A 27,813-nucleotide genomic window follows, 5' to 3' on the forward strand; every position below is an offset into this window, starting at 1 on the left:
GGTGTACAAAATACATATCACCGGTGTATGCGGAAATTTTTAGTACTGTAAGGGAAAGGTTAAGAATTACTATCGCATATCACAAGAAAGAATCCCACAGCAAAGCACACATCACAGCAAAGCACACAGATCACAGCAAAGCATACAGATCACAGCAAAGCACACAGATCACAGCAAAGCACACAGATCACAGCAAAGCACACAGATCACAACTAACACACAATTTATGGTAACATACAGAGAACTACAAGATCTTAAATACAGAACACACATCAAACAAAACCCATACAACACATACCTCTTTTGGTCAAAAGAACCCTATTTACTATTCAAAAAAGTTGTACAACATGCTTTAATTGTCCATAAAGTCTTCAAATATTGAAACTAAACATAAAAGAGCTATTCATAAATGGATAATGGAAGTAGGCAGATCTGAATTAGATCGCATTATTCAGCCATGTCGTATTTGATGTATGTTTATAAATAGACTTTGTAAAACGTGCTGTCGGCACGGGAAAACTCAATGAGGGCACAATATGGTAATAAGTAATTATGTGTATGATGAAATAAATATAAAATAATTAAAAAATACATTATTTTTCAATTATTTGTTTAACATACATTGATACCAAGGCTATGCCTTCATAGGCCTAGATGACGTTGCCCAAGACAGAAGGATATACAACCTGAGGACGAGGAGAGTTGACCCCAACAGTCTACAAAGACGATGGAGCCAGGAAGAAGAAGAACTAGACATTGATACATATAGAGAGATCGCATTAGGGATTTGAGTATCTTCGTGTTGACGTTAGTAGCAACGGTGATCTCTATGGATGCCTCAGAAATGGTTTGCAGGAACAAACACATGAGAATGGAAAGTAAAATGAAGATATACAAAACATTTGTTCGACCAATAGCCACTTATGGAATTGAGGCAAGAGCAGATATGTACATCTAGAGCAAAATCTCGACTTTGAATCGCCGAGACGAAAATTCTCCAATCTATAACCGGAAACACGTTGCGAAAACGCGTGAGCCTGTAAACAAAATGTTGAAGGACAGACTTCCAGGTATCGCCCTTCAAGGAAACCATGAAGGACGTAGACTCCCAGGCAGACCTCCAAAAACGTGGAGAGATAGCTGCCAGTCGACATACCAAAAACGACAGGCGGCAGTACAGACAGATACAGACAGTACAGAGAGACAGAAGAAGAAGAAGCATTTTGACTGCATTCAGTCTACTTTCATCCTATATAATAAACAATACTTTCATAAATAATAATATTTCGTTGTTTTGTTTCAGATATGACTTCGTACTGTTCAACTACACGATAGATGCCTTCCTGGAAGTAGCCAGAGATTACAATCCCAGACACCTCCCGCCCACTTGACAAAACATGTCCGCTAGAGAAATGGCCTACGAAGACATGTCTCCCAACTAGGGGACGCGCGGTTATCTGAGACACCAAATCGGGATCAAAGCATTCGGAGCGGAGCAGTTCTGGATGGGGTTAACTAAGTGCGACGAGGCGCCGAGCAATGTGCAACGTCCAACGGCCGGCATGCTGACAATGCAAAACAGTAATATTCCATATCGGATGCAGTTCAAAGTTCTTGAATCAATAGCTTAAACCTAGTCAACACGAGATCTTTTTAGTTTTAAAGTACCTTCGCTTCGGCAACAAATAGAGCTACCGTAGCACCGAGATAATTTAGTTTTTTAACTCGTAAAATTAATCGATAATTATACATTAGTTAAACAGCAAGTCGATTGAATTGTATAAGAGAAAAATCTGATTGAGATTTTTGAAAGGCACAAATTTCTAGCTTGTATATTGTATAATATTAAAATGTAAAATTATTACGGGTAGCATAATAGACGCCCAGAGCCTTTATAGTACAAGAATAGTTCCCAAGACGTTATTTATCTTTTCATCAATAAATTATCTATCACTCAATATATTCATACGATGACGGATGAAACTTCTTCATTTGGTGTTGTCTTTTCGAAAATTATTCTCTAAACACACCAATAATGCCAGTGAATATTCGCTATTAATATGTAATTCTTCCTTTCCCAAGGTAATCGAAGAATAAAACACTGTATGCATATCAAAATATAAAGACCAAAACCAGTTGGCTTAATCACTTTTGGTAGCTTTGGATGGCTTTCGCTGTTTCATTCAGCTGACTGCCGATTCAACTCTGGAGTGTAGCAATAGATCCATATGTCAATTATTGCCATATACTGCATGAAAAATCCTTTTTATTGCACTAAAATAGCTCTGAATGATCAGTGTAATATTGTTTTTAATCGAATAAGAGCATATGTGGTACCCACATTAAACAGAAATTTTAAACGGACAATTGTCGATGCAGGCTGTCGACAGTTGCTGTCCATTCAGCTGACTGTAATGATACTGATTGTAGTGATAGGTCCATGTGTCATCTATTTTCATATAGAAAAATCAATAAATTTTTTATGCTAAAACAGCTCCAAACAATTGCTCTGAATAATCAATGCGTTGTTGTTTCAGATCGACTGTGAGCAAATGCGGTAAACATTTTGAACAAAGCTTTTTGACTAAAAATGATTTTAGCGTACACCGTCTTCCGACATTTTTAAGGTGTCAGGTATCCCGCGCATCTTTAATTTTTATTAAAACTATTTTGTGAACTTTAGTCATCCTACGAACGTATTGAGTGATGTATTAAATGGTCTGCATATATACGAGGGCATTGAAAACCAAAACAACTAATTCCACGTTTATTTTGATCTACGTCACATTGAAACCTGATGCGATATTGTCATTTCATTCATATTATCTCAGGATAGATGAAAAAGTGTATTGAGATGTGAACCTAGAAGTCTGCATATTTACAAGGAAAATAATACTAATGAAATGTCTACGGCTTGTATGTTGATTTTCATCTGAGGTAACCAAAGTCTTCATGTTCTAATATCAACTATTAAGACGTATAAAAACCTTTTTGGATATATGAGCCTTTGGGTGTTCTGGTATCTCACTGTGAAGAAGCTCAAAATAACGCGAGATATCCTCAATACCCTCATATCTGATTGATACTTTAATCGAAAATATCAAATTCGGATTGAATCCTTACATATTGATGAAAAGCTAAGACAGGCTCGGTAACTTAGACGCTCGGGACACAGACATTTCTCAAAATTTCACCATCGGTACAACATCATCAAGAATGTCTCATAAAGACTGATGTAATATACTGTAAATTATGGTTTGATGAAGTCTTCTCTTGGAAAATGGTTGTGTTTAAAAATGGACCACTTTTGTTTCGCCGAAGACAACGTCTGCGGCAGTAATGTGAAGTAACAAGTGATAAAAGAAAGATTCAATAATTCCAATGAAAAATTTTAAAGCATGTTATAACGCAATTGCACTTTGAATACGATTGAGGACATGCATTGAATAACAACTTATATAGTAAAATTTCTTTCTTGTCACAATTCTACGGTTTGGTCTGCGACGGATGTGATGTCTTGCCCTCTATCTCTCCACCCTTCATTCCTAGCCAGCCTCTTCATCTCACTGTAGCTACCACAGTGCATATCTTTCTTTCTTTCTTTCACAGGATTTTATTCTCTCTGCCTACCCCTGCGGAGGCGGCGTGATGGTTATTAAGTTAGTATTCCGTGCATGTCCTCGATCATACTGTTACACTAATTAGTTAAATAAGTGCAAAATAGTATTTAGAAATGAAACGAAAAGCAATATTACATTATAGTTCTAATATTAAAAAGGCGTTCAAAGCAATATATAAATTAGTCTCGAACTCCCCAATTTTATTTAACCCTAGATAACTAAACATTCGTCCACGCGACGATTTCATTCTCCGAAAAAGTCAAGTGCACTTACATCCCTGCACCCCGCACCCGCCAGGCTTTGTTTACGGAATAGTGATTTACTGTCAAATGTCTCTTACATTCATCCCTAATAAACCAAACTTAACACATTTTCGTCAGGACACGGCATTTGCCATTTTTGCGGACTGTCGGTCGACTGCGGGACACGGCAAATGCCGTTTTTGTAGACTGTCGATTTTCGGTGGGAGACGGCAATATACGGGTTTGTTATCAGCGTGAAATAAAACGCCTTGAAGGGTAATTTGGTACCTGGGTGCTGTGCGATAGTCTGTCGACGTTATTTGAGATGTCTTATTTCAGTATTTGTCCGGATTGACTAGTGTGCCGCTTGTAAAGGCATCGCCAGAAATCTAGAGTTTTTATGCGATCTCAATCTCCAGTTTAGTTTGAGTCATTTCACGTATTGGATTATTTTTCATACCGCTCGCACTGTTTTGTTTACTGTTTGGTAATTTATTGTTTGAATATATTAGCATTGTATAGGGAATGATTGTCCGCCTCCGTAGTGTAATGGTCAGCACGCTCGGCTACCGTTCTGGAGGTCCCGGGTTCGATTCCGAGGGGGGTTTAAATAAATATAAGTGATTTTTCACTATTATATTATTCAATATTACCCTGGACTGGTACCTGAAGCGGAGGGCTGATCACCTTTCCTTCATATGATAATGATCAAGATAACACTGCGTTTATATGATGCAGTGCCCTAAGCACCACTGGGGTGCGGATAAGGGTTAATTATTAATTTATAGGGAATGATACCTCGAAGGGGAAGACTATTTTTTAGAGTTTACAATGCTTCTAAAATTGTGAAATACGGAATAATTAATTAAAAATTATGATTATAATTTATGTTTGATTATCAAATGTCATATATAATTTCATTGAAGATTTCAATCGAAAATGCTCTTTTGTTTAGAAATTGCGTAAATTTTAAGAAAGCGATATATTTTTGCGCTAATCGCGAAAAACATCCGCTATAGGCTAGAGTCTATTGTTCGAAGCGCCTGACTACAATGTGTTAAGTGTCATGTAACCAGTTACTATTTGTAATAAATACTTTTGATAATTTTCACATTTGAATTGCGTATTACGCTTGATGAATTTTTAGTTACTATGTACATATCTACAAATATAGTTTAGTTATCTAGGGGTTAAATAAAAATATTTTATGTGAAGCAATGTTTTCGTTGTGAAATGCAAAAAATGATAATTAGATAATTGCTCAACAGTTGATCATTTTTATATAGGTATTTTATTAAATAATATGTTAATATGCAAAATATATTTGATTATGTACGAATGCGTGGCGGCATAGACTGGCATCTATGGTCTAATATTTTCAACTGTCAAGATGAAAGATGGTCGCGGTGTATAGTTCATTTCTCTGGCCATAGATGGCAGGCTAGAATTTTTATATAGCTGTCGCATTTGTTTTATGACATTCTACTAATTATTTGATTATATATTTTAGATAATGTAACTAATTAGACATTGCTTTTATTCAATTATTTGATAAGTATTCATTGAAATAAGATTACATTTTTTAATAAGGTTTTTTTTTCCTTTTTATAAATAACTTATTTTATAACCTCAAAAAAGATAATTAATAACTTGAAAAACAAACAAATCACGCAGTTTGAAAGTGAGTCAAGTAGAACTAAGGCATAGTTACAATGGGAAGCTAACGCCTTAACTACGTAGTGTAGATAACTTTATACAGGTGGCACAAAATTAATATCCCTGTTGAAAGACGATATAATTTTTGCAAATGGCGTCTTACGTCAATCATATTTGACATTTCGCTCACTCCTTTTAAGAACGTCATAAATCAAAAAACTTGATTTTTCAGGAGAATGTTTTTAAAGTTTAAAAATATAACACAATGTATTAAAAATAAATATCAAGCCACTTATTGAACTTTTTACTGTGCAACAGATCTTTTTAGGTAAAACCTTAAGGTTTTTTTCTCCTTTTGAAAAATATTTAGTATATATTTAGTAAGTCCGCCTCCGTAGTGTAATGGTCAGGACGCTCGGCTACCGTTCTGGAGGTCCCGGGTTCGATTCCCAAGGGGGGTAAAATAAATAAAAGTGATTTTTTCACTTTAATATTTATTCAATATTACCATGGACTGGTACCTGAAGCGGAGGGCTGATCACCTTTCCTTCATGTGTAAACGATTAAGATAACACTGCGTTAATATGACACAGTGCCCTATGCACCATTGGGGTGCGGATAAGGGTTTTATTATTATTATTATGTTTAAAAAAATAATTAAACAACACCTTTTCTTCAAAATGCAAAAAAACAACACTTTCTGCCCTGTAGCTTATAAATATTAAAATATTCCGCTTAAAAATATTCCGATTTTGCTGGGATATAGTACATTTTCTGGGTATTCCGAAAACATGCACAACTGAAAATTGACGATTTTTTATTTATGACGTTCTTGAAAGGAGTGAGCGATTTGTGAACTAGACAGCAGCAGTATACAAATAGATTAATAAAACGGGCACAAATACGTATCAATACTGGCGGATATTATCTTTTTCACTTTAGAAAAAAAAAATTGTTAAGTGTTTGAAAAAGATTTCCACAAAAATCTTTTTTTTTATTTACTAAAAAAGTTATTCATAAACGAAATTGGATGATTACTTTTGCACCACCCTGAATCTGTTTGAACACTACAGCTGTCTAGTTCACAAATCGCCCACTCCTTTCAAGAACGTCATAAATCAAAAAACTTGATTTTTCAGGAGAACGTTTTTAAAGTATGAAAATATAACACAATGTATTAAAAATAAATATTAAGCCACTTATTGAACGTTTTACTGTGCAACAGATTTTTTAGGTAAAGCCTGAAGGTTTTTTCTCCATTTGAAAAATATTAAGTTTATTTAAGAAAATAATTAAAAAATATATTTTCTTAAAAATGCAAAAACAACATATTTTGCCCTGTAGCGGGTAAATATTAAGTTTAAAATATGCCTCTTTTGCTGGGATATAGTATATTTTCTGGGCATTCTGAAAACATGCACAACTGAAAATTGACGAATTTTGATTTATGACGTTCTTGAAAGGAGTGAGCGAAATGTCAAATATGATTGACGTACGAAGGCAATAGAAAAAAATTATAACATTTTCCGATAGTGATTAATTTTGCGCCACCTTTATAACATAAATTTACTTTTGTTTGGTACAAAAATACATTTTGAAATATAGAGTTTGTAAAAATTTGGTATCATTATCATCCTGAATAACACTTGGCATTGAATTTGATAGAAATAAATTGTCCAGAAGGAGCTTTGAGTTTTCTTAGATAAAGCGTCATCTTTCCATTGTACTATAATTCAATTCTAGGACACTAAGAGTGGAGGAGAACACAGTTGTCCGCCTGTGTAGTGTAGTGATAAGCGCAGACCACTGGAGGTCCTGGGTTCGATTCCCAGGAGGGTCATAATAATTAACAGTGACTTTTCAATGTATTATTGATTAGGCGTTCAATTTTTAGAACTCCATTCTAAATTATGTATAATATTTAAATCAAACACAGATTTTATGAGTCTACTAAGTTGTATTTTATTAACAAAAACACAAAAAATTATACTGTGACAATTGTTTCGCCTTGTTAGGGCATTATCAAACGAATGTGAAGATGAAATGGACTACGGTCCTTGTGTAGCTATACAATTCTACGTGACAGTTTTAACACGTGCAGCAATGTCACAATAAAAGCAATGTTAAAAAACACAAATTAATATTGTTCCAGTTTCGCCTAGCTATGGCATTTTCAAACGAATATGAAGATTAAATTAAACAGTTGTCACAATATTATTTTTATGTGTTTTTTAACAACAAAATACAACTTAGTTGACTCGAAAATCTGTGTTTGATTTTAAAATTAATACTTTTCAATGTAATATATATTAAAGTTATTTATTTTTTCAGTATTCACTTTGTGATAAGATGAAATAATACACCTGTTTTTACCACTTGAGTATTGTATTGTTACGACTAGTTTCCGAATCTACAGATGCTTCCATTTACGGGTTTTAAAATAAAATTATAAATATAATATAAACGTTCATATTAAAACCCGTAGATGGAAGGATCTGTCGCTTCTGAAACCATTCGTAATAATATAATACTCAAATGGTAAAAGTACATGTGTTTTATTGATAATTTATATCTATTGAACATTACCCATGACTGGTATCTGAAGCATAGGACTTGCTTTCATGTAATTAATGATCAAAAAACAACTTTATCAATACAATACAGTGCCCTATGCACCATTAGGTGCGGCACAAATTAATTTTATAATCATTAGATGCAGAGGCGTGCATTCCATATGGGCAAAAAAGCAGTGCCTACCCTAGATTACTCGCGTTCCATATAGAAATACGACCAGTGCCTACTATGTCTTATCCTTACCCAACCCTACTGCCTACCTACATTAAAAACTCTGCACGCCACTGATTTGATGATGCCTCTATGAAATTTTCAAGTGTTTTAATTGTATAAATTAAAAATATCTGTTAAATTTGAAAGTGGTATTCTAAATGATCGAAAAATTGGGTCGAAAAATAACATCATCATATGTCGCTCACTCCTTTCAACAACGTCATACATCAAAATACTTGATTTTTCAGGAGATTGTTTTTAAAGTTTAAAAATATAATACAATGTTTTAAAAATAAATATCAAGCCACTTATTGAACTTTTTACTGTGCAACAGATCTTTATAGGTAAACCTGAATGTTTTTTCTCCATTTGAAAAATATTTAGTACATTAAAAAAATATATTAAACAATACCTTTTCTTCAAAATGCAAAAACAACATTTTCTGCCCTGTAGCGGGTAAATATTAAGTTAAAAATATGCCGCTTTTGCTGAGATATAGTACATTTTCTGGGCATTTCTAAAACATGCACAACTGAAATTTTTTGATATATGACGTTGTTGAAAGGAGTGAGCGATGTGTTTGTACACATGGTGACATTGAGTTTATGACTTGGTACACTTTTGTTTGCTTGTACATATTTCACGTATAAAATCGCCATGTTGAAAAGTATGACAATGACCCCATTAATTTGACAAATGTGTAATCATCTACATATCATATTATACTATTTCCGCTAATTTTTAGATTTCCAGCATTGGATTAGTATTATTGCTCTTTTTACTTATATCTGAGCCCTCCCTTCTGTATTCTAGTGCATCTAATAACCCTGGAAGACCTTCCAGTGGGAGATATTCCAGATCAGGGCTGTCCAAACCAGATATGACCACAAGCCAATCCAAATACCTATATGGATTGGAACGCAGAAACAAATACTTAAACTTTTTTTGAAAATGAAATACATGGTTTAAAATTCCCTTAATAAAAGTGACAGCAAGTTGTAGCCATATGAACAAATATAATATTCATTTATTTAATAATAATAATAAAACCCTTATCCGCACCCCAATGATGCATAGGGCACTGCGTCATATAAACGCAGTGTTATCTTGATCGTTTACACATGAATGAAAGGTGATCAGCCCTCCGCTTCAGGTACCAGTCCAGGGTAATAATATTGAATAAATATTACAGTGATAAAATCACTTATATTTATTTTACCCCCTTAGGATTCGAACCCGGGACCTCCAGAATGGTAGCCGAGCGTGCTGACCATTACACTACGGAGGCGGACAATTCATTTATTTAGGATGCCATAAAAATGTAATAATGCCCTATGAATTATTTATTTTAAATGAAAAAGATTCATATTTGCGGTATATTAGAAATACGTTGCGGGCCGTGCTCTGGTCAGCCCTGTTCTAGATTGCCCACAGAAAACACAAGAAAACGTTATTTCTGATATATTGAATGTTCATAAACCCTTCACAGTCTTATAGTAAAAGAAATGTGTATGAAAATACTATGTTCTGATCAGGGCCAGATCTAGCGGATTTAGAACCAGTCATTTACTAAGATGAGGCGGAAATATGCATACTTCTAAATGAATACTAATGACACACCACTCTATTGCAAATATAGAGATGTGCGGCATTCTATGCTTTCTGCCTACCGCTGCGGAGAAGCAGCGTGACGGTATGTTAGTTAATTTAGAATTTGAGAAACAAACTATTTAAAAACTGTTTTTAAATCATTTAAATGAGGTTATAATAAAATTACACAAATTTTATCACTTTTGGCAGTATACTCATAATATCTTATTCTTCAAACCCTCATTCGAACCCGATGGTGCATAGGGCACTGCATCAAATCAACACAGATAACACATCTTGATCGTTAACACGTGAAGGAAAGGTGATCAGGCCTCCGCTTCAGGTACCAGTCCAGGGTAATATTGAATAAATATAAGAGTGAAAAAAATCACATGTATTTATTTGACCCCACCCTGGTAATCGAATTTGGGACCTCCAGTACGGTAGCCGAGCGTGCTGACCATTACACTATAAAGGCGGACACTACTCATGATATATGTACTGCATGTAATAGTATGTTTATTTGTATTAAATCCAGTCCTATTGTTAATGTTACCATTATTTATTCCAGTATATTTGATCTCTAAGAATTTCGGATAAATTTAGCAAAAGCTGTGATGGCGTAGTCATAAGAATTAGGTATAATTTAAAAATTACAGTAATAGTCAAACTGCCACATTCAAATTTGAAATAGATTATAATACCAAATAACGGAAAGCTTGAAACACAAACTTACATAATGAATCTGTTAAGTATGCAACTTTTTTTAAAATGCATCTTAGAATAAGTACGATTTGTTAATTTCAGACATCTTTTCAGTTGCCAAAATGTCACTTATATTATATTTATAGAAGCGTCTCCTCCCTTGAAAATTTTTCAAACTTCTGACATCATTTTATAAATACAGAATTGCCTTAAAACAATAGATTGCTATTAGAATTATTTTCAGCTGAGAAATTTAAACGAATACACTAATTAAAATAGTCCACTTTAATTGTTTGCCGAGATTCAATTGAAACAATACAGTAAACACACAGTCATTAATTTGAACGGCATATTTCGTATTTCGCCATAATTCAAAAAATATTCCAGCATTCTGTTCTTTGGAACGATTTAAAAGAAAACTAAAATCAATATTTGTAAACGATGGGATTTGATAATCATGACATGTAGTTAAGACCTTAACATGGAGATTGGTATATAATATTTATATCAAAACATTGGACAATTCCTTCTTTTCTGCCTTTGAAATGAGGCCTGCGCAGAAGGTAAAAATACCCTTCCCGTCCTTAAGCATCAATCGACCGAATGGGTAGAAATATCCTTCGCGTCCGAAGTTGTATTTTGGCAAATAAATTGTAACCAACAAGTCGAAACAAAATTGCCCGAACACCACTCGGGTTTGTCAAAAAAAACAAATATATTCTCAACAGGCAAATCAATACCCAGAAGTCGGAATATAAATGAAACAGAATGCAAATTAGTTGCCCGAGTCACCTTGATCTAAAATGGGATCTGGTTTAACTCATTTTTGCATTGATAGGAATCGAACCCGCTATGTCATCAAACACCATGACACCTGTGAAATTTTGAAACATACTCCGTCAAAATTTATATATTTTTTTTATTAAAATTTTCAATTGTTTAAAAAGCTGGCAGTACAAGTGTTAAACCGTTATCAATTTATTTATTGTTTCATGTTTTATTTGGCCTTCTGTTTTGTGACAAGTTTTCTCAGCGTAAATCACTAATTTATTATACTATATTTTGACATGTGTTTCGGGTATTTCATAAATGATATTGGGGTAATATTGATAAACTATGTGAAAAATCTTGATTGATATAAGATATAAGATATAAGATATGATCTAGTGCAGTGGTTCTTAAATTGTGTTCGATCGAAACCCAGGGGTTCGTGAGTCAGTCTTCCGGGTTCGGTGGAGATCAAAACACACCCGACTTATTGTACAATATTATAAAAAATGATACGACGTATGACATATTCATTTACCCAATAGATCCAGTTTATTATAAGGAATATATCAATCTAGCAATAAAAATAATAATAACGTACCCTGCAAAGCTCTGGAGATTTTCATACCGTTTGTTACAACATATCTTTGCGAGCAGTACTTTTCGAGGATGCTGTATATAAAAATGAAGAAAAGGAACAGACTTTGTTACGAAAATGACATGAGAGTGGCATTTGCCAAAATAAAGCTGCGCATTTCTGAACTGGTCTCTGAAAGGCAACAGCAGAAGTCACACTGATTTGCAGTAAATATGAATTATTTTATAATTTACATTTGAACCACTAACTTTGTGTTTTTTCATTTTATAATTAAAATGTAACTTTGTTTTTAAATCACTGTAAATATTTTATTATAACTTAAGTATAATGTCTACCGGTTTCCAATCTAACCGCTTCTTTATCAAGACTGATTGATACTAACCAAGATTGATTAATCAGTCTTGATAAAGAAGCGGTTAGCTTGGAAACCGGTAGACATTATAATTAAGTTATAATAAAATATTTATATTGATTTTAAAACAAAGTTAAATTTTAATTATACTATTCATTATTTTGTTTTGGATTTTTCTTTTTCGTCCGCCTCCGTAGTGTTATGGTCAGCACGTTTGGCTACCGTTCTGGAGGTCCCGGGTTGGATTCCCAGGGGGGTCAAATAAATATAAGTGATTTTTTCACTCTAATATTTATTCAATATTACCCTGGACTGGTACCTGAAGCGGAGGGCTGATCACCTTTCCTTTGTGTGTTGACGATCAAAATAACACTGTTTATATAATGCAGTGCCCTATGCACCATTGGGGTGCGGATAAGGGTTTTATTATTATTATTATTATTATTTTGTTTTTATGTTAAAATGATCTTGTCATTTTTTTTAATTGTGTTCATTTTGTAGAACTATACATATATATTTATATTTATATTTATACCGTTTTGAATTTTAAAAATTATCTTATTTTCCAATTAAAGGTTTCGGTGAACAGATATGAAACTAGTGGGGTTCAGTATCTCTAACACGGTTAAGAACCACTGATCTAGTTTATTGTATTGTACCTATTGTATTATTTTTAGGGATCAACCTTATTCATTGAATATTTACTATACACATTCATTTTCATTTTTAACCCTTCCTTTACAGTGCTAAAAACTTCCGCGTGCACCGGTGATACGTATTATCTACACCATATGAAAATGTGATTTAAAAATGGGAAAATGTGAATATTTCTAAATGCAGCTTTTATTGACCGTAGTTGAAGTTCAAATGTAATAATTTTGTATACAACATTTTGAGTGTGTCCAAATACTTGTTCACAAAATCTGGATTATCTCCAATTACAGGAGTTATTTTCATATTATTTTTGACATCTCATCAAAGATGAAGAAGAATATGGAAGTCTGGGCATTTACGGGGCTGACGACCGTCATAGGCTGGTTTAAGTGATCACTTTACACACGTGTAACATTCACCAATTCTACCCATTATTGACAACCACACTACTCAATTTCTTGGAAGTTCTATATATATGAACCAATTTAGAAACCTTCCAAGAAATTGAAATTGAGTAGTGTGGTTGTCAATAATGGGTAGAATTGGTGAATGTTACACGTGTGTAAAGTGATCACTTAAACCAGCCTATGACGGTAGTCAGCCCTGTAAATGCCCAGACTTCCATATTCTTCTTCGTCTTTGATGAGATGTCAAAAATAATAATTTTGAAATGTTAGCTCTGTTGAGTATCTAAAAAAGGGGAAAAAATAAATCGCAAGTGCCGCAATAGCTGGCGTAGTGACACGACCGCCACGTAAGACGATCTACATACTACTAACGCAGTCAACACGTTACAACTAATAAATATTATTAAAAAATAATAATAGATTTTTGGTGCAACGAAACACGTGTCATAATAAAGTATAATACTGGTCTTATTTTTATTTAAATAGATATTAAACGCAATTAAGTATTGCACCGATTCATGGTTATCAAAGCAATAATCTTACGATACATAGATCAATTGAAACTTTCCTATGATATTGAAATGCCTATAAATCTTCTAGACAATTCTAGATTGATAAGAATAATATTAGATTTGTTGATAGCAATAAAGTTTACGATATGTTGAATACTTAGCGTAGGATGGGGTCCATGTTGAATACTTATTTTAGAAAAAATGCAATAAATTATTCCATAAAACATGTCTTTTATTAAAAATGTTACCAAAGTGATCGGTTTCCTCAATCCTAATCCCAAATTAACAAATCCATTTTATGTTTTGTATATTAAAAGCATTGATAAGTTTGGTATGGTAATACATATCGCTCACTCCTTTCAAGAACATCATAAATCAAAAAACTTGATTTTTCAGGAGAACGTTTTCAAAGTTTAAAAATATAATACAATGTATTAAAAATAAATATCAAGGCACTTATTGAACTTTTTACTGTGCAACAGATTTTTTTTAGGTAAAACCTGAAGGTTTTTTCTCCATTTAAAAAATATTTAGTATGTTTAAAAAAATAATTAAACAATACCTTTTCTTCAAAATGCAAAAACAACACTTGCTGTCCTGTAGTGGGTAAATATTAAGTTAAAAATATGCCGCTTTTGCTGGGATATAGTACATTTTATGGGCATTCCAAAAACATGCACAACTGAAAATTGACAATTTTTGATTTATGACGTTCTTGAAAGGAGTGAGCGATATGTGTCGCCTACTTTTAAAATCCGCCAGATACATGTAAGTCGATTTTACAAAAAATGCTAAATTTTCCGGGTAACATTTATGTTTCAAAGATTTGTCTATCTTTAGATTAAATATTATGAAATAGAGAGTTTTCCCATTTTTTTGGAAATTTTTTCAGTATTTAAAAAAAACACGAGACCGAAACCGATAATGACGTTCTTAATTTATGACCTATCCTCGTTCTGTGATTGGCCGATACGGGTCAGAAGGCAAGTTCTATGAATTTAGCGGAATTTGAAATACAACGCTGTTTTTAAGTATTTTTTAGCAGGGTTTTCAAGTATATAAATATTTTATACAACAATTGGCATTCCGATTATTTATTTTTAAATCTCATAAAATTGGATCTGGCGGATTTTGAAAGTAGGCGACACATATAACACTCTCATTTTCATTCATCATTCATTTTTAAAGTGGTATTACACAAAATGAACGATGAATGATAAAGAGAGTGTTAAATCCATGTTACTATAATTCCCAAACCATCTTTAAACACCTCTTTTGTAATGTGGTGATTAGCGTGTTTGACTGCAGTGTTAAATCCTGATCCAAATTCCAAGGGGTCAAAATAAATATCAGTGATTTTTTACTACAATATTTATTAAATACCGGCAGTGCACAATGGAATTTTGGTTTCAACACTAATGTTTGAAAGTGAAGCATAGAGTTGGCAAAATAAGGATGTAAGTAGACTGAATACAAATGTGGCCTCTCAAACGAATGTGTGGCAAAATGATGAATTACAGATGTTTTTATGGTGATAGAAGGAAAAAATGCAAGGATGAGATAAGCATTATCGAAAAAATTAAGAAAGGCGTTTTGAGATGGTTTGGGCACATGAATTGAATGAGTGAAGAAAGAACTGTAAAATAATTTTATGAGGCGAATGTCGGTAATAAAAGCAGCGGGAGACCGAGGAAAACTTGGCACGTTCAAGTATTTCTAAATACTTGAATGTGGTAGGTCAGAAGTCAGAATAATCTAGGGGTATGTATGAAGAGAGGCACGGATGTAGAAGAGGCGAAGATTTTTTGCATGGACAGATTGGTATGGCATTCTATACTCTTTCCCTACCCCTGTGGAGAGCTGGAGTGATGGATAGTTAGTTTTTTTGTAATATCATCCTGGAATTGAATCGCAGGACTGATAACTTTGCCTTTTCACGATTAACACATTGTTTGCGGGAAACGCTTGAAAAGCATATTTTACATACTGTTAGTAGAGAGCGCGAGACGCTTATAAGCATTCTATTTACTTTATTTATTTTATAAAAGGAATAACCCGCAAAGAGTCTATTTTAGATGCTAGAAATAACCCGCAAAGAGTCTATTTTAGATGCTTATCTGCAGGTAGGATAGTATTGGATAGGGAAGATAAATGTGAAAAATACGTCACAAACACCCAGACCAATTGAAAGTAAATCTTTCATGAATTCATTTTGCAATTGGCGGGAATCGAACTCGCGACGCCAGTTTCACAGTCGAGCGTCTACCCAACTATGCCACAGCGCCTGCCTACTTTTGGTAGAGAGCGTGAGAGATGCCAAAAAACATTGTGCAGATGGGAATTGGGTTTGCGGTTACTTGTGATTAGTATACTGAGGGTCGGGCGGCAGACTGCCAGAGTATAATTAGGGTCGGGGTAGATGAAAAAACCGCCCGCAAACAATGTCTTAACATTCAAGTAGAGATTGTATGGATCTGATTAAGTGTGCCAATAGGTACAGATAAAACTTAGAAGTAATTGTCCACAAGTAATGGAAATGACATATCGCTCACTCCTTTCAACAACGTCATATATCAAAAATCGTCAATTTTCAGTTGTGCATGTTTTCGGAATGCCCAGAAAATGTACTATATCCCAGCAAAAGCGGCTTATTTTTGACTTAATATTTACCCGCTACAGGGCTGAAAATGTTTTTGCATTTTGAAGAAAAAGTATTGTTTAATTATTTTTTTTAATATACTTAGTATTTTTCAAATGGAGAAAAAACCTTCAGGTTTTACCTAAAAAGATCTTTTGCACAGTAAAAAGTTCAATAAGTGGCTTGATATTTATTTTTAATACGTTTTATTATATTATTTTTTGACATCTCATCAAAGATGAAGAAGAATATGGAAGTCTGGGCATTTACGGGGCTTACGACCGTCATAGGCTGGTTTAAGTTTATTATACGTTAAGTTTATTACGTTTTATTATATTCTCAAACTTTAAAAACGATCTCCTGAAAAATCAAGTTTTTTGATATATGACATTGTTGAAAGGAGTGAGCGATATGTATTTAAAATTCATAAAAACATTAGTGTAATGAGTGGATGACAACTGCTGTCGAGTTTAATAACATGCAAGTTTGTATATTATATTCAATTACTTAGGTAGTAACAGTTTGTTATTATTTATTTATATAAAAGGGCTGTTAATTGTGGATAAACAAAATGACATTTATTTTTATAAATGAATAAATAAAATACTGACAAGCTGTCGAGGAGTATCAGAATATTTATGTGAATTATGTTTTATGAAAAAAAAACTAACAAGGCTTCATTAAATTAAGGAAAGGCATTAAGAGGGAGGTACAATTAGTTATTAGTAATAAATTAAAATGTACATAAATTAACACATTTTAGACAGGCATTTTTAACACCTGCGGGCTGCTGGCGACGGGATTTGATAATAATATACATACTTTAATGAAGAGATTGGCATATAATATTTTTTTAAAAACATTGGATAATTCCTTCTTTTCTGCATTTGAAATGAGGCCGGCGAAGAAGGTAAAAAGATCCTTCCCGTTCTTAAGCATCAATCGACCGAACGGGTAGAAATACCTCTCCCTTGTCCAAAGTGTGTTAAGATATACGCATCAATTCATGGAAAGACAAATCGCTCACGCCTTTCAACAACGTCATATATCAAAAATCGTCAATTTTCAGTTGTGCATGTTTTCGGAATGCCCAGAAAATGTACTATATCCCAGTAAAAGCGGCATATTTTTAACTTAATGTTTACCCGCTACAGGGCAGTAAGTGTTGTTTTTGCATTTTGAAAAAAAGGTATTGTTTAATTATTTTTTTTAAATAAAGTAATTATTTTTTCAAATGGAGATATAACATTCAGGTTTTACTTAAAAAGATCTGTTGCACAGTAAAAAGTTCAGTAAGTGGCTTGATATTTATTTTTAATACATTGTATTATATTTTTAAACTTTAAAAACGTTTTAAGTTTTTTGATATATGACGTTGTTGAAAGGAGTGAGCGATATGTCACGTTGGCTTCCACGGATTTACGCAACTTTGCTGAAATTTTTTTTTTATCTAATACTTATGCCTTGAAATTTCACTACTCGATGGTATGGTGAATAAATAAGGTGAAATGATAAATGTCTTAATATTTATTACAAAATATTAATGATAGAATATAAAAAAATTTATGTCTTCGAAAGATGTCAGTCGTTTTAATTGATATTCTGATATTAGTCGAGTGCCTGAACTCTATCAAGATCCTGCTATTTTATAAGACTGTAAATTATCTACTACAATAAACAATATAACCTCATTTATGTATTAATTTTAAATCAAACACAGATTTTTTTTGAGTCTACTAAGTTGCAACTTAGCAACTTAGTAGACCCAAAAAATCTGTGTTTGATTCAAAATTAATACAAAAATTAAAATGGAGTTCTTCAAATTAAACACCAAATCAATAAATAAAAATAGATATAACCTCACATCGACTTTATTCTTCATCATCATGTCTTTATTCTTTACGACCATATGAACCCCTAAAAATCATTACCTGCATATATTTCAAATTTAGATCATTCGCTGCTATTGTTAAATAAAATATAAAATAAACCATATCCGCTCCCAATATGGAGTATATGGAGTCCACAAACTGTCTCCAGGCTTTTTTGTCGGCAACTACCTCCCTTACATTCTCCTTTTTTGCATCCTCCTAAGTCAGGTCCGCGTTCCGAAGTTCAGACAAGAACTGCCAACGAATTGTCAGTAGTGGTGGTGCTGGGCAGCGCGAACCTGATGCCTTATAAAAGAGGCAAGCTTGATGGCGCCTCTCGGGAGGCATGCGGAGTACATGGCCAAGCCAACTAAATAGCCTTTTCTAGACAAAAGTTGATAAGTAATAAAATTTGTAAACTGTAATAAGCATCTGAACTTATCGAGCGAGCCTCATAACATGAAAATACAATAAAATTATTACCCTACAAAACACTGCCGCTAGAAGGATCCATATCACTCTAAACTCAAACTCATAAACACTCTGCACGTGTTAAAATTGTCGGTCTTTCAGTATGGAGGTTCAAAAAAATTTAGATTTGGTCGATAGCCTCATGCCAGTTTATATGGTTTCAAAGATAGTCGGCTTAGCACCGTACACAATGGAAAAAAAGAACGGAATAAGCAGCGCTAAAATAACCTGGTTCGATATCCTTTACAGCGCTGTCTTTACCGTTCTTTGCTTGTACGTGAGTCCGAGAAAAGAAAAGTCGCTGGCTCAAAAGGCAACGGAATTCGACGGGATGATAATCGTCATCAAATTATATTTCCCTCTGATGGTCGACCTGATAAGTGGCATATCTTTCATATGGAATCGCAAGAACTTCGTTAAATTCTTCTCCCAGATGCTCCAGCTTGACCAACGAATGAAAGAAAACCAAATAGTCTTGGATTACAGAAAGCAAAGACGGAGAGCGCTCTTCAGTTTGTTTATAATTTTATTTTGCATCGCCCTACTATACTCGATGAATAAGGTGAATCTAATTTTGGAGCAAGATTCCAATGATTTTTGGGATATTTTGTTCGAAGTGCACGCGTGTGTCTACCTTTTGATGGTGATGCAAATTTGGATGGGGTTTTACATCATAAGTTACAGATACCACTTGATAAACAATGCGCTGAGAGAATTGAATAAGAAACCCACCATACAGCTCGCTCATATTAAGACCCAGAATGAAATTACCGTCAACCAGCACAAGAAAAGTTTTGTACTTACGAACGAGAACGTCTTGCAAAGGATTCACACTCTGTGCTGTCTGCACAATGATCTGCGAACCGCCACCAAGACGTTCAACAAGATTTATTCCGTCATATTACTGTTCATAGTAACGGAAACCTTTGTGAACACTATTGCCCGGTTATATCTAATTTTACCAGAAATAAGCGGAATGATCAGCGCAATCACAGTTGTTTCAGTCATGTTATACAACTTGGTGCACTTTTTTTTGATCAGAAGTGCAAACTTCATCACACAGGAGGCAAATATATTTTTATACTAATAACATATTTAAGTTTATGTATTAATTTTAAATCAAACACAGATTTTTTGAGTCTACTAAGTTGTATTTTATTAACAAAAACACATAAAAAATTATATTGTGACATTGCTGCACGTGTTAAAACTGTCACTTGGAATTGTATAGCTACATAAGGACCGTAGTCCATTTGATCTTCACATTCGTTTGATAATGCCCTAACAAGGCGAAAAATTTGTCACAATACAAATTTTTACGTGTTTTTGTTTATAAAATACAACTTAGTAGACTCAAAAAATCTGTGTTTGATTGAAAATTAATACATAAATTAAAATGGAGTTCTACAAATTAAACGCCAAATCAATAAATAACATATTTAAGTTTTCATTAATTGATTCGGCAGTCACTTTGTGGTAAAATCTATCCCTTTTTAATTAATTATTTACTTAGTTCATACCAATATTTCTTAAAATCTACTGTGACACGTGCTTCGATGCATTCCGCATTTTCAAACACCATATGTGAAGATAATTCTAAATTTTAGAGTAGGGTCCTTGAAATGTTGAAGGTTGAAGAGGGGGTAATAGGAATGCATCGAAACACGTGTCACAGTAGATTTTAAAAAACAGTGGTATTTACTAAGTAAAACATTAATTTAAAACATATTTAAGCGTTGACATTATGGGATGGCTAAACCGCCTGCAGTCTTTGAAGGGTCAATGCTCAGGGAAGTAAAAAGAAATAAAAGCTGTAGTACTTATTTAATACCACCCTGGACTGGGATCAGAACTGCAGGACTGATCACCTTCCCTTCACAAGACAAAACCCATCAATACGACGGAGCGCCCTATGCACTATTGAGTGCTAATAAAGATTTTCATTTTATTCAAACCCTTATCCGCACCCCAATGGCGCATAGGGCACTGCATCATATAAACGCAGTGTTAACACATGAAGGAAAGGTGATCAGCCCTCCGCTTCCGGTACCAGTCCAAGGTAATATTGAATAAATGTAAGAGTGAAAATATCACTTATATTTATTTGACCCCCCCTGGGAATCGAACCCGGGACCTCCAGTACGGTAGCCGAGCGTGCTGACCATTACACTACGGAGGCGGACGAATAAGGATTAAATACATGTTAGATTAAATTTATAAATATGTATATGTCCAATCTAAAAGTGGTTCAATTTGGTCCAATCGGTCCAATTTTAATGGTCTAAAAATTAATTGGCATTCACAAAGAAACTGTTTGCTTTGAAACCAAACCCTTTCTTTGTCAAAAAATAAACAATTTTCACTCTCATATATATTTGACATCATCCTGTACTGGTACAAGAAGCACAGGGCTGATCACCTTGCCTTCATGCAATTAATGACCAAGATAACACTGTGTTGATGCCCACAGCGTCCTATGCACCATTGGGTAGGATAAAGGTTTAAAGAGGATATATTTACATATGTAGCAGGAGAAAGTGACCAAATGCATTTTTTACAAAAACGTGATTATTGACTATTTGATATCTTACTAGCTTAATATTGCCCTGAAAAAAATCCCAATAGATTTTAAACTTGGAAGTATAATATATTGACTTGTTAAAAATGACTAACTGAATTGATGTTTCTTTTATTGCCATGCAAAAGTGACTTAAATAAAATTATAATATATTATAATATATAAAGCTTGTGTACGACATATCACGACATGTGGGATATAATGCAGAGCGGACACCACAGTAACAAAAAACGCGCTAAGAGTGACAGAAATGAAGACTCTAAGGAGAATATCTAGCAAGAATCTACGAGAGAATAAGGAACACCAGGATAATACTAGCTTAATATTGCCCTGAAAAAACTCCCAATAGATTTTAAACTTGGAAGTATAATTTATTGACTTGTTAAAAATGACTAACTGAATTGATGCTTTTTTTATTGCCATGCAAAAGTGACTTAAATGGCCCTCCTGAACATTTTACGTTTTGAATTGTTGGGTAATATATCCAAAATAAAACAAGGTTTGTTGGATTGAATTCTACATTTATTTATGTATATGTTAATACGTGATGCGTTTTGTCTTCTTAGGACATTATCAAACACACATGTGTTTGATAATGTCCTAAGAAGACGAAACGCATCACGTATTAACATATATACATAAATAAATGTAGAATTCAATCCAACAAACCTTGTTTTATCTTTATTAATATTAAACACTTGAATATACCACTTTATCCAGTTTTATTTTTATTTACGACTAGTTTCGAAAACGAAAGATGTTTTCATCTTCTGGTACAAATTAAAACTTACGAACAAAAATATATTAAGGTCTATATATAGGTTAATAAATATGGGGAGTGGGGTTATATTGGTTATATTACAAAACAATTCAATATGGAATTCTAAAAACTGTCTGCAATTACAATAAATTTTACGTTTTGTTAGTTGGTCACTTTCTCCTGTAGGACTCCGATATATATCCATAGTTTTAATATTGGTAGTGGCCGCAATATGTATAATGTCAACGCTGACCAAAATTGTTTACATTACTTTCTTTAAAAAAAAATAGTCTTAACAACTGAGAAATTTTCTTTCACCATTTCAGTCGAGTTTGTCCGGACTTCTTATACACCGAATATATAATAACAACAGTAATGAAGAATGGAGTAAAAATGTAATGAATTTTACATGCGTAATATCAACATAACAAAAATAATTAAAATAGCAACTCTCTAAAATGTGAAATCTTTTTATTTCAGTTAAAAGTTTATTCATTGCAACTTCTGCATCAGAAGATTACTATCACGGCTTGTGGGATGTTCAATTTTGACTATTCTATAATTCTATCTGTAAGTATATTGCGTTCATAATGATCCGACATTACCATTCAGGAGGCTTATCATCCAGGATTCAATATCATCCGGGATTGGTGATTTAATATCGATGTGAAGCGTAAGACTGATCACTTCGTTTACATTTATGTAATTAATAATCATTATCATTCCATCAATAACAATTTATTAACACACTGGACGGTATTTTTACCCGTTCGGTTGATTGATGATCAAGGACAGGAAAGGTATTTTTACCATCTTGCTGGCGTCATTTTAAACTCAGAAAAGAACGAACTGCATATTTAATATTATTTTTTTGACATCTCATCAAAGATGAAGAAGAATATGGAAGTCTGGGCATTTACGGGGCTGACGACCGTCATAGGCTGGTTTAAGTGATCACTTTACACACGTGTAACATTCACCAATTCTACCCATTATTGACAACCACACTACTCAAATTCTTGGAAGTTCTACATATATGAACCAATTTAGAAACCTTGTTCTTGAATCACTAGAACTTCACTAGAGACATCTATTGGTGAGATGAAAAGAAGCTTTTTTACTAAGCAGAAACTCTTATATTAGTATGTGAGATCCGAATCCTGGATTATAATCACACACATGAGAAACGCCAGAAAATACCATTTTCATTTTTATTATTAAGCTTATAATTTGACCAGATAATTTATTTACAACATTTTGAGTGTGTTTTTGGACACACTCAAAATGTTGTAAATGCATATTTAATGTTTTTATACGAAAATTATATACCAATATCTTTAAGGTCTTAACTATATGTACATAATCATCAAATCCTGTCGCTAGCATTTCTTAGGTGTAAAAAACACCTGTCCAAAATGTGTTAGTTGGAAAGTGTATGAAGGAAAAAAATACGAATAAAAACCATCTACATATATAATCTCAAACATGTTCTCTCCGATTCCGCGGCTTCACATGTTAGCCAATGCTTTTGAAAGTATAGATTTATTTAATATATTGCTATCCACCTTGAAGTCTGTACTTTCTCAGCATTTCTTCTCCATGTTATAATAGATAAATTTAAACGTTGTGTTTTACTCTCTCTCGCTGCTCGCTGATAGTGTGTGAAGGAGACGTGTATTTACCAGTGCTTACTATTTGTTTGTCCGCCTCCATAGTGTAATGGTCAGCACGCTCGGCTACCGTTCTGGAGGTCCCGGGTTCGATTCCCAGGGGGGGTCAAATAAATATAAGTGATTTTTTCACTGTAATATTTATTCAATATTACCCTGGACTGGTACCTGAAGCGGAGGGCTGATCACCTTTCCTTCATATGTTTACGATCAAGATAACACTGCGTTTATATGATGCAGTGCCCTATGCATCATTGGAATGCGGATAAGGGTTTGAAACTGTTTGTTATTTTCTTATTATTTTATGTGTAAGACTTTTTGTTTCTCTGTTAGTGTATTCATTAGTGTATTTTTATATTACATACTGTATATATGTATTATGTTAAATGCATTAGCCATTCAATAAAAAAAAAAATATTTCCCCACACATATACCATGCACCCTCCTCTTTTAGCGTGTGCAAATGAGCCCGGTTTATGATTTTCTCTTTCAGTCTTTGTTACTGCACACAATACACTGCCTTATCTTACTCCTTGTAATTTTTCCAACCCAAAAAATTGACACTGTAAGGATCGCAGCGTCAATTTTAAAATACAATTTAAAAAATATAATAAAAGTCCTTTTTTATGGTAAAAAATTGCTTTTTCGTCAATACAATTTATTAAATAAATTGAGATAATTACATACATTGCGACACAACCTCTAAAAAACACACTGATAGTCAAAAATTCTACTCTCAGCACTATGACAGTTTGTCAAAATATTGATAATTATTTATATCTTGGCCCTAGGTTCCTTGTGGATGTTATCCCTCATTTTCATTGCATACAATGCATCGGAATGCGTAATAATTAAGAATGCTTGATAATATTCATGATTTTTTGTATGGAGTGAAATATCAATGGAAATTCTATATGTAAAAACCCTGAAATGAAGATCAGCAGCAAAATTATTATATATAAAACTTGTGTACGACCTATCATGATAATATGAATAGAACGTGGATAGAATGCAGAGCGGACGCCGCAGTAACAAAAAACGCTCTGAGAGTGTCAGGAATTAAGACTGTAAGGAGCATATCTGGCAAGAATCTACGAGATGTAATAAGGAACACTAGGATAAGAGAAATATGCGAGATCGAAGATGGCGTTAGATGGGGAAGGCAACGAAGAAGACAATGGTATGCGCAAGTGAGGAGAATGGAACCATCCAGACTTCCTTACATTGCACTGTATGGCCAACTCCAAGGCAGACTCCCGGGCAGAACACCAAAGAGATGGATTGACAGCTGGGAATGGACATCGCAGGAGACTAAACTCTTTTAAAAACAGGCCACAAGGCCTACACCAAGAAGAAGAAATTTCAATTTAAAAAATGTTTGATTTCTATCTTTTGCACTATATAAAATCATTTAGTGTAAAATGTTCTTCATGTTTTAGGTTGGCGGAGCGATCACTACGTACTTAGTTATTCTGTACCAGTTCAAACAAACCAATGTTGGAAAAGGAGGCATGGCGAAATACAATCATACAAATTGAAAACTATTGACTAGTTCAAGTATCAGTTGATTTCTTTTTAAGAAAAAAAAATTGTATAACTTATGTTTGAAGCACTAACTTTGTGATTTTCCATTTTATAATTAAAACGTAACTTTGTTTAAAAATCACAAAAAATATTTCAAACCCTCATCCGCACCCGATGGTGCATAGGGCACTGCACCATATAAACGCAGTGTTATCTTGATCGTTAACACATGAAGGAAAGGTGATCAGCCCTCCGCTTCAGGTGCCAGTCCAGGGTAATATTGAATAAATATAAGAGTGAAAAAATTACTTAAATTTATTTGACCCCCCCTGGGACTCGAACCTGGGACCTCCAGTACAGTAGCCGAGCGTGCTGACCATTACACTACGGAGGCGGACAATATTTATTATAACTTAATTATAATGTCTACAAGTTTTTGAAGCTAACCGCTTCTTAATCACGACTGATTAATACAGTACACTCAGACCTCGCTTTGCGTCGTTTCAATTTGCGTTTTTTCAAAGTTGCGTCGTTACTAAATTAAGAGTCATTTTCACTGTGCATTGTTTTTTTAGAGAGGTCAGTGTATTAATCAGTCTTGATAAAGAAGCGGTTAGCTTCGAAACCGGTAGACATTATAATTAAGTTATAATACAATTTTTATAGTGATTTTAAAACATAGTTACCTTTTATTTATATATATTTTTTAAAAGTTGGATTGAAAAGCACTTTAGTTTAATAGAGAGTTCAATGGCAAGACATTAGGGAATCACAAAATGTGTATCGGTACAGTTCTAAGCCAAATAGTTGTAATTTGGTGCCGCAAAGTTTAAATTAGAAAATATATATCGCTCACTCCTTTCAAGAACGTCATAAATCAAAAAACGACAATTTTAAGTTGTACATATTTTCGGAATGCCCAGAAAATGTACTATATCCCAGAAAAAGAGGCATATTTTTAACTAAATATTTACTCGTTACAGGGCAGAAAGTGTTGTTTTTGCATTTTGAGGAAAAGGTATTGTTTAATTATTTTTTTAAATAAACTAAATATTTTTCAAATGGAGAAAAAACCTTCAGGTTTTACCTAAAAAGATATGTTGCACAGTAAAAATTTCAGTAAGTGGCTTGATATTTATTTTTAATACATTGTATTATATTTTCAAACTTTAAAAACGTTCTCCTGAAAAATCAAGTATTTTGATTTATGACGTTCTTGAAAGGAGTGGGCGATATATTCTTCACTACACATCGATAAAAGTGAAGTCCACAACGCACTTACATAGATATCACTAGTTTTGCATTATTTTGCGGATTATTAATTGAACACCAAATTGAAATTAATTAACATGTTCACCGCCACGGCAATTTTCAGAATTCCGGTCTAAAAAGTCAATTTCATTTAATCATTTTATTTTATTAAAAACCCTTATTATCTTCATCTTTAAACACTTATCCGCACCCCAATGGTGCATACGGCACTGCATCATATAAACGTAGTGTTACATTGTTCGTTAACACATGAAGGAAAGGTGATCAGCCCTCCACTTCAGGTACCAGTCCAGGGCAATATTGAATAAATATAAGAGTGAAAAAATTACTTGTATTTATTTCACCCCCCCTGGGAATCGAACACGAGACCTCCAGTACGGTAGCCCAGCGTGCTGACCATCACACTACGGAGGCGGGCAAATTATAGTACAAAATAATATTTCCTGTTAATTTTTTAATAAATTTTCTGTTCATGTAAGCTAGCATTGATTTTTTGTTCTCTTCCCAGAAGCCATCTATCCAAATTGGCACTGATGTACTAGGAATTTGATCATAGCTGCACGAATATGACAAGTAAACACAGTACGAGATAACTAGTAGTCTGCATCCTAGCAAAGAACGCAATCTATGAGTTACCTCGTAGTTGGCCATCAACGTGTTAAGATATATTAGATGTCTCGACAGATACAAAACATTTTTTATACAAATGGAATATGGAAGTCTGAGGGTTCGCAAGGTTTAAGTCCTGGCATTAACTGATCACTTTATACACCGTGTCACGGTCGCCATTCCGCCCATTATTAAACACATATATAACTTCAATTCTCAAATATTGTATACATGCCATCTGTTGGGAGCTTTGTGAAGAAAAAACTTTGCCTGTCTTACCATAAATAATCAATTGATCAAATAAGAAGTATACAAATTGAAGTAATATCTAAGGCCACTCCATATGTAATACAACGAAGGTTTGATATTCCCAATTAACAATAAATATGGGAGTCAAACACTGCAATATATCGTTCCGAACATTTTTAATTTGTTGCCGACGGATGTTAGAGGTCAAAATAAAATATGGAACAAAGGCAAAATAAAGGAATGGGTGAATGATCAAGAGTTAATTTTATGAAAATTGTAA

At 33.6% G+C, this 27,813-nt stretch overlaps 3 protein-coding genes across 4 annotated transcripts in view; 2 read left to right on the plus strand and 1 right to left on the minus strand.

Annotated features, from left to right (window-relative positions):
* LOC148300136 (carbohydrate sulfotransferase 11-like) overlaps positions 1 to 4,579 on the plus strand; it is an 89,482-nt gene extending 84,903 nt beyond the window's left edge. The window contains exon 7 of the mRNA XM_088275203.1: positions 1,304 to 4,579. Within this exon, the coding sequence (XP_088131329.1) occupies positions 1,304 to 1,391 (88 nt within the window). The 3' untranslated portion in view covers positions 1,392 to 4,579. The remainder of the gene's footprint in view (positions 1 to 1,303) is intronic.
* LOC148300134 (uncharacterized) overlaps positions 1 to 27,813 on the minus strand; it is a 151,316-nt gene that overhangs the window by 119,368 nt on the left and 4,135 nt on the right. The window lies entirely within an intron of this gene.
* LOC148300137 (gustatory and pheromone receptor 39a-like) lies at positions 15,105 to 25,417 on the plus strand. The gene is made up of 4 exons (XM_088275204.1): positions 15,105 to 15,116; positions 18,981 to 19,184; positions 22,690 to 22,779; positions 25,319 to 25,417. The coding sequence occupies exons 1-4, from the start codon at positions 15,105 to 15,107 to the stop codon at positions 25,415 to 25,417; spliced, it is 405 nt and encodes a 134-aa protein (XP_088131330.1).

The sequence above is a fragment of the Brachycentrus maculatus genome, unplaced genomic scaffold (assembly GCF_059751285.1).
Source record: "Brachycentrus maculatus isolate JH-2025_06_01 unplaced genomic scaffold, ASM5975128v1 h1tg000817l, whole genome shotgun sequence".
NCBI classification, from domain to species: Eukaryota; Metazoa; Arthropoda; class Insecta; order Trichoptera; family Brachycentridae; genus Brachycentrus; species Brachycentrus maculatus.

Excerpts from the sequence above, each read along its gene's own strand:
- LOC148300137 (XM_088275204.1), top strand. Across the intron at positions 19,185-22,689 it reads AAAAGTCGCTGGCTCAAAAG|TTAAAAGTTTATTCATTGCA; the intron begins GCAACGGAATTC and ends TTTTTATTTCAG. Across the intron at positions 22,780-25,318 it reads ACTATTCTATAATTCTATCT|GTTGGCGGAGCGATCACTAC; the intron begins GTAAGTATATTG and ends TTCATGTTTTAG.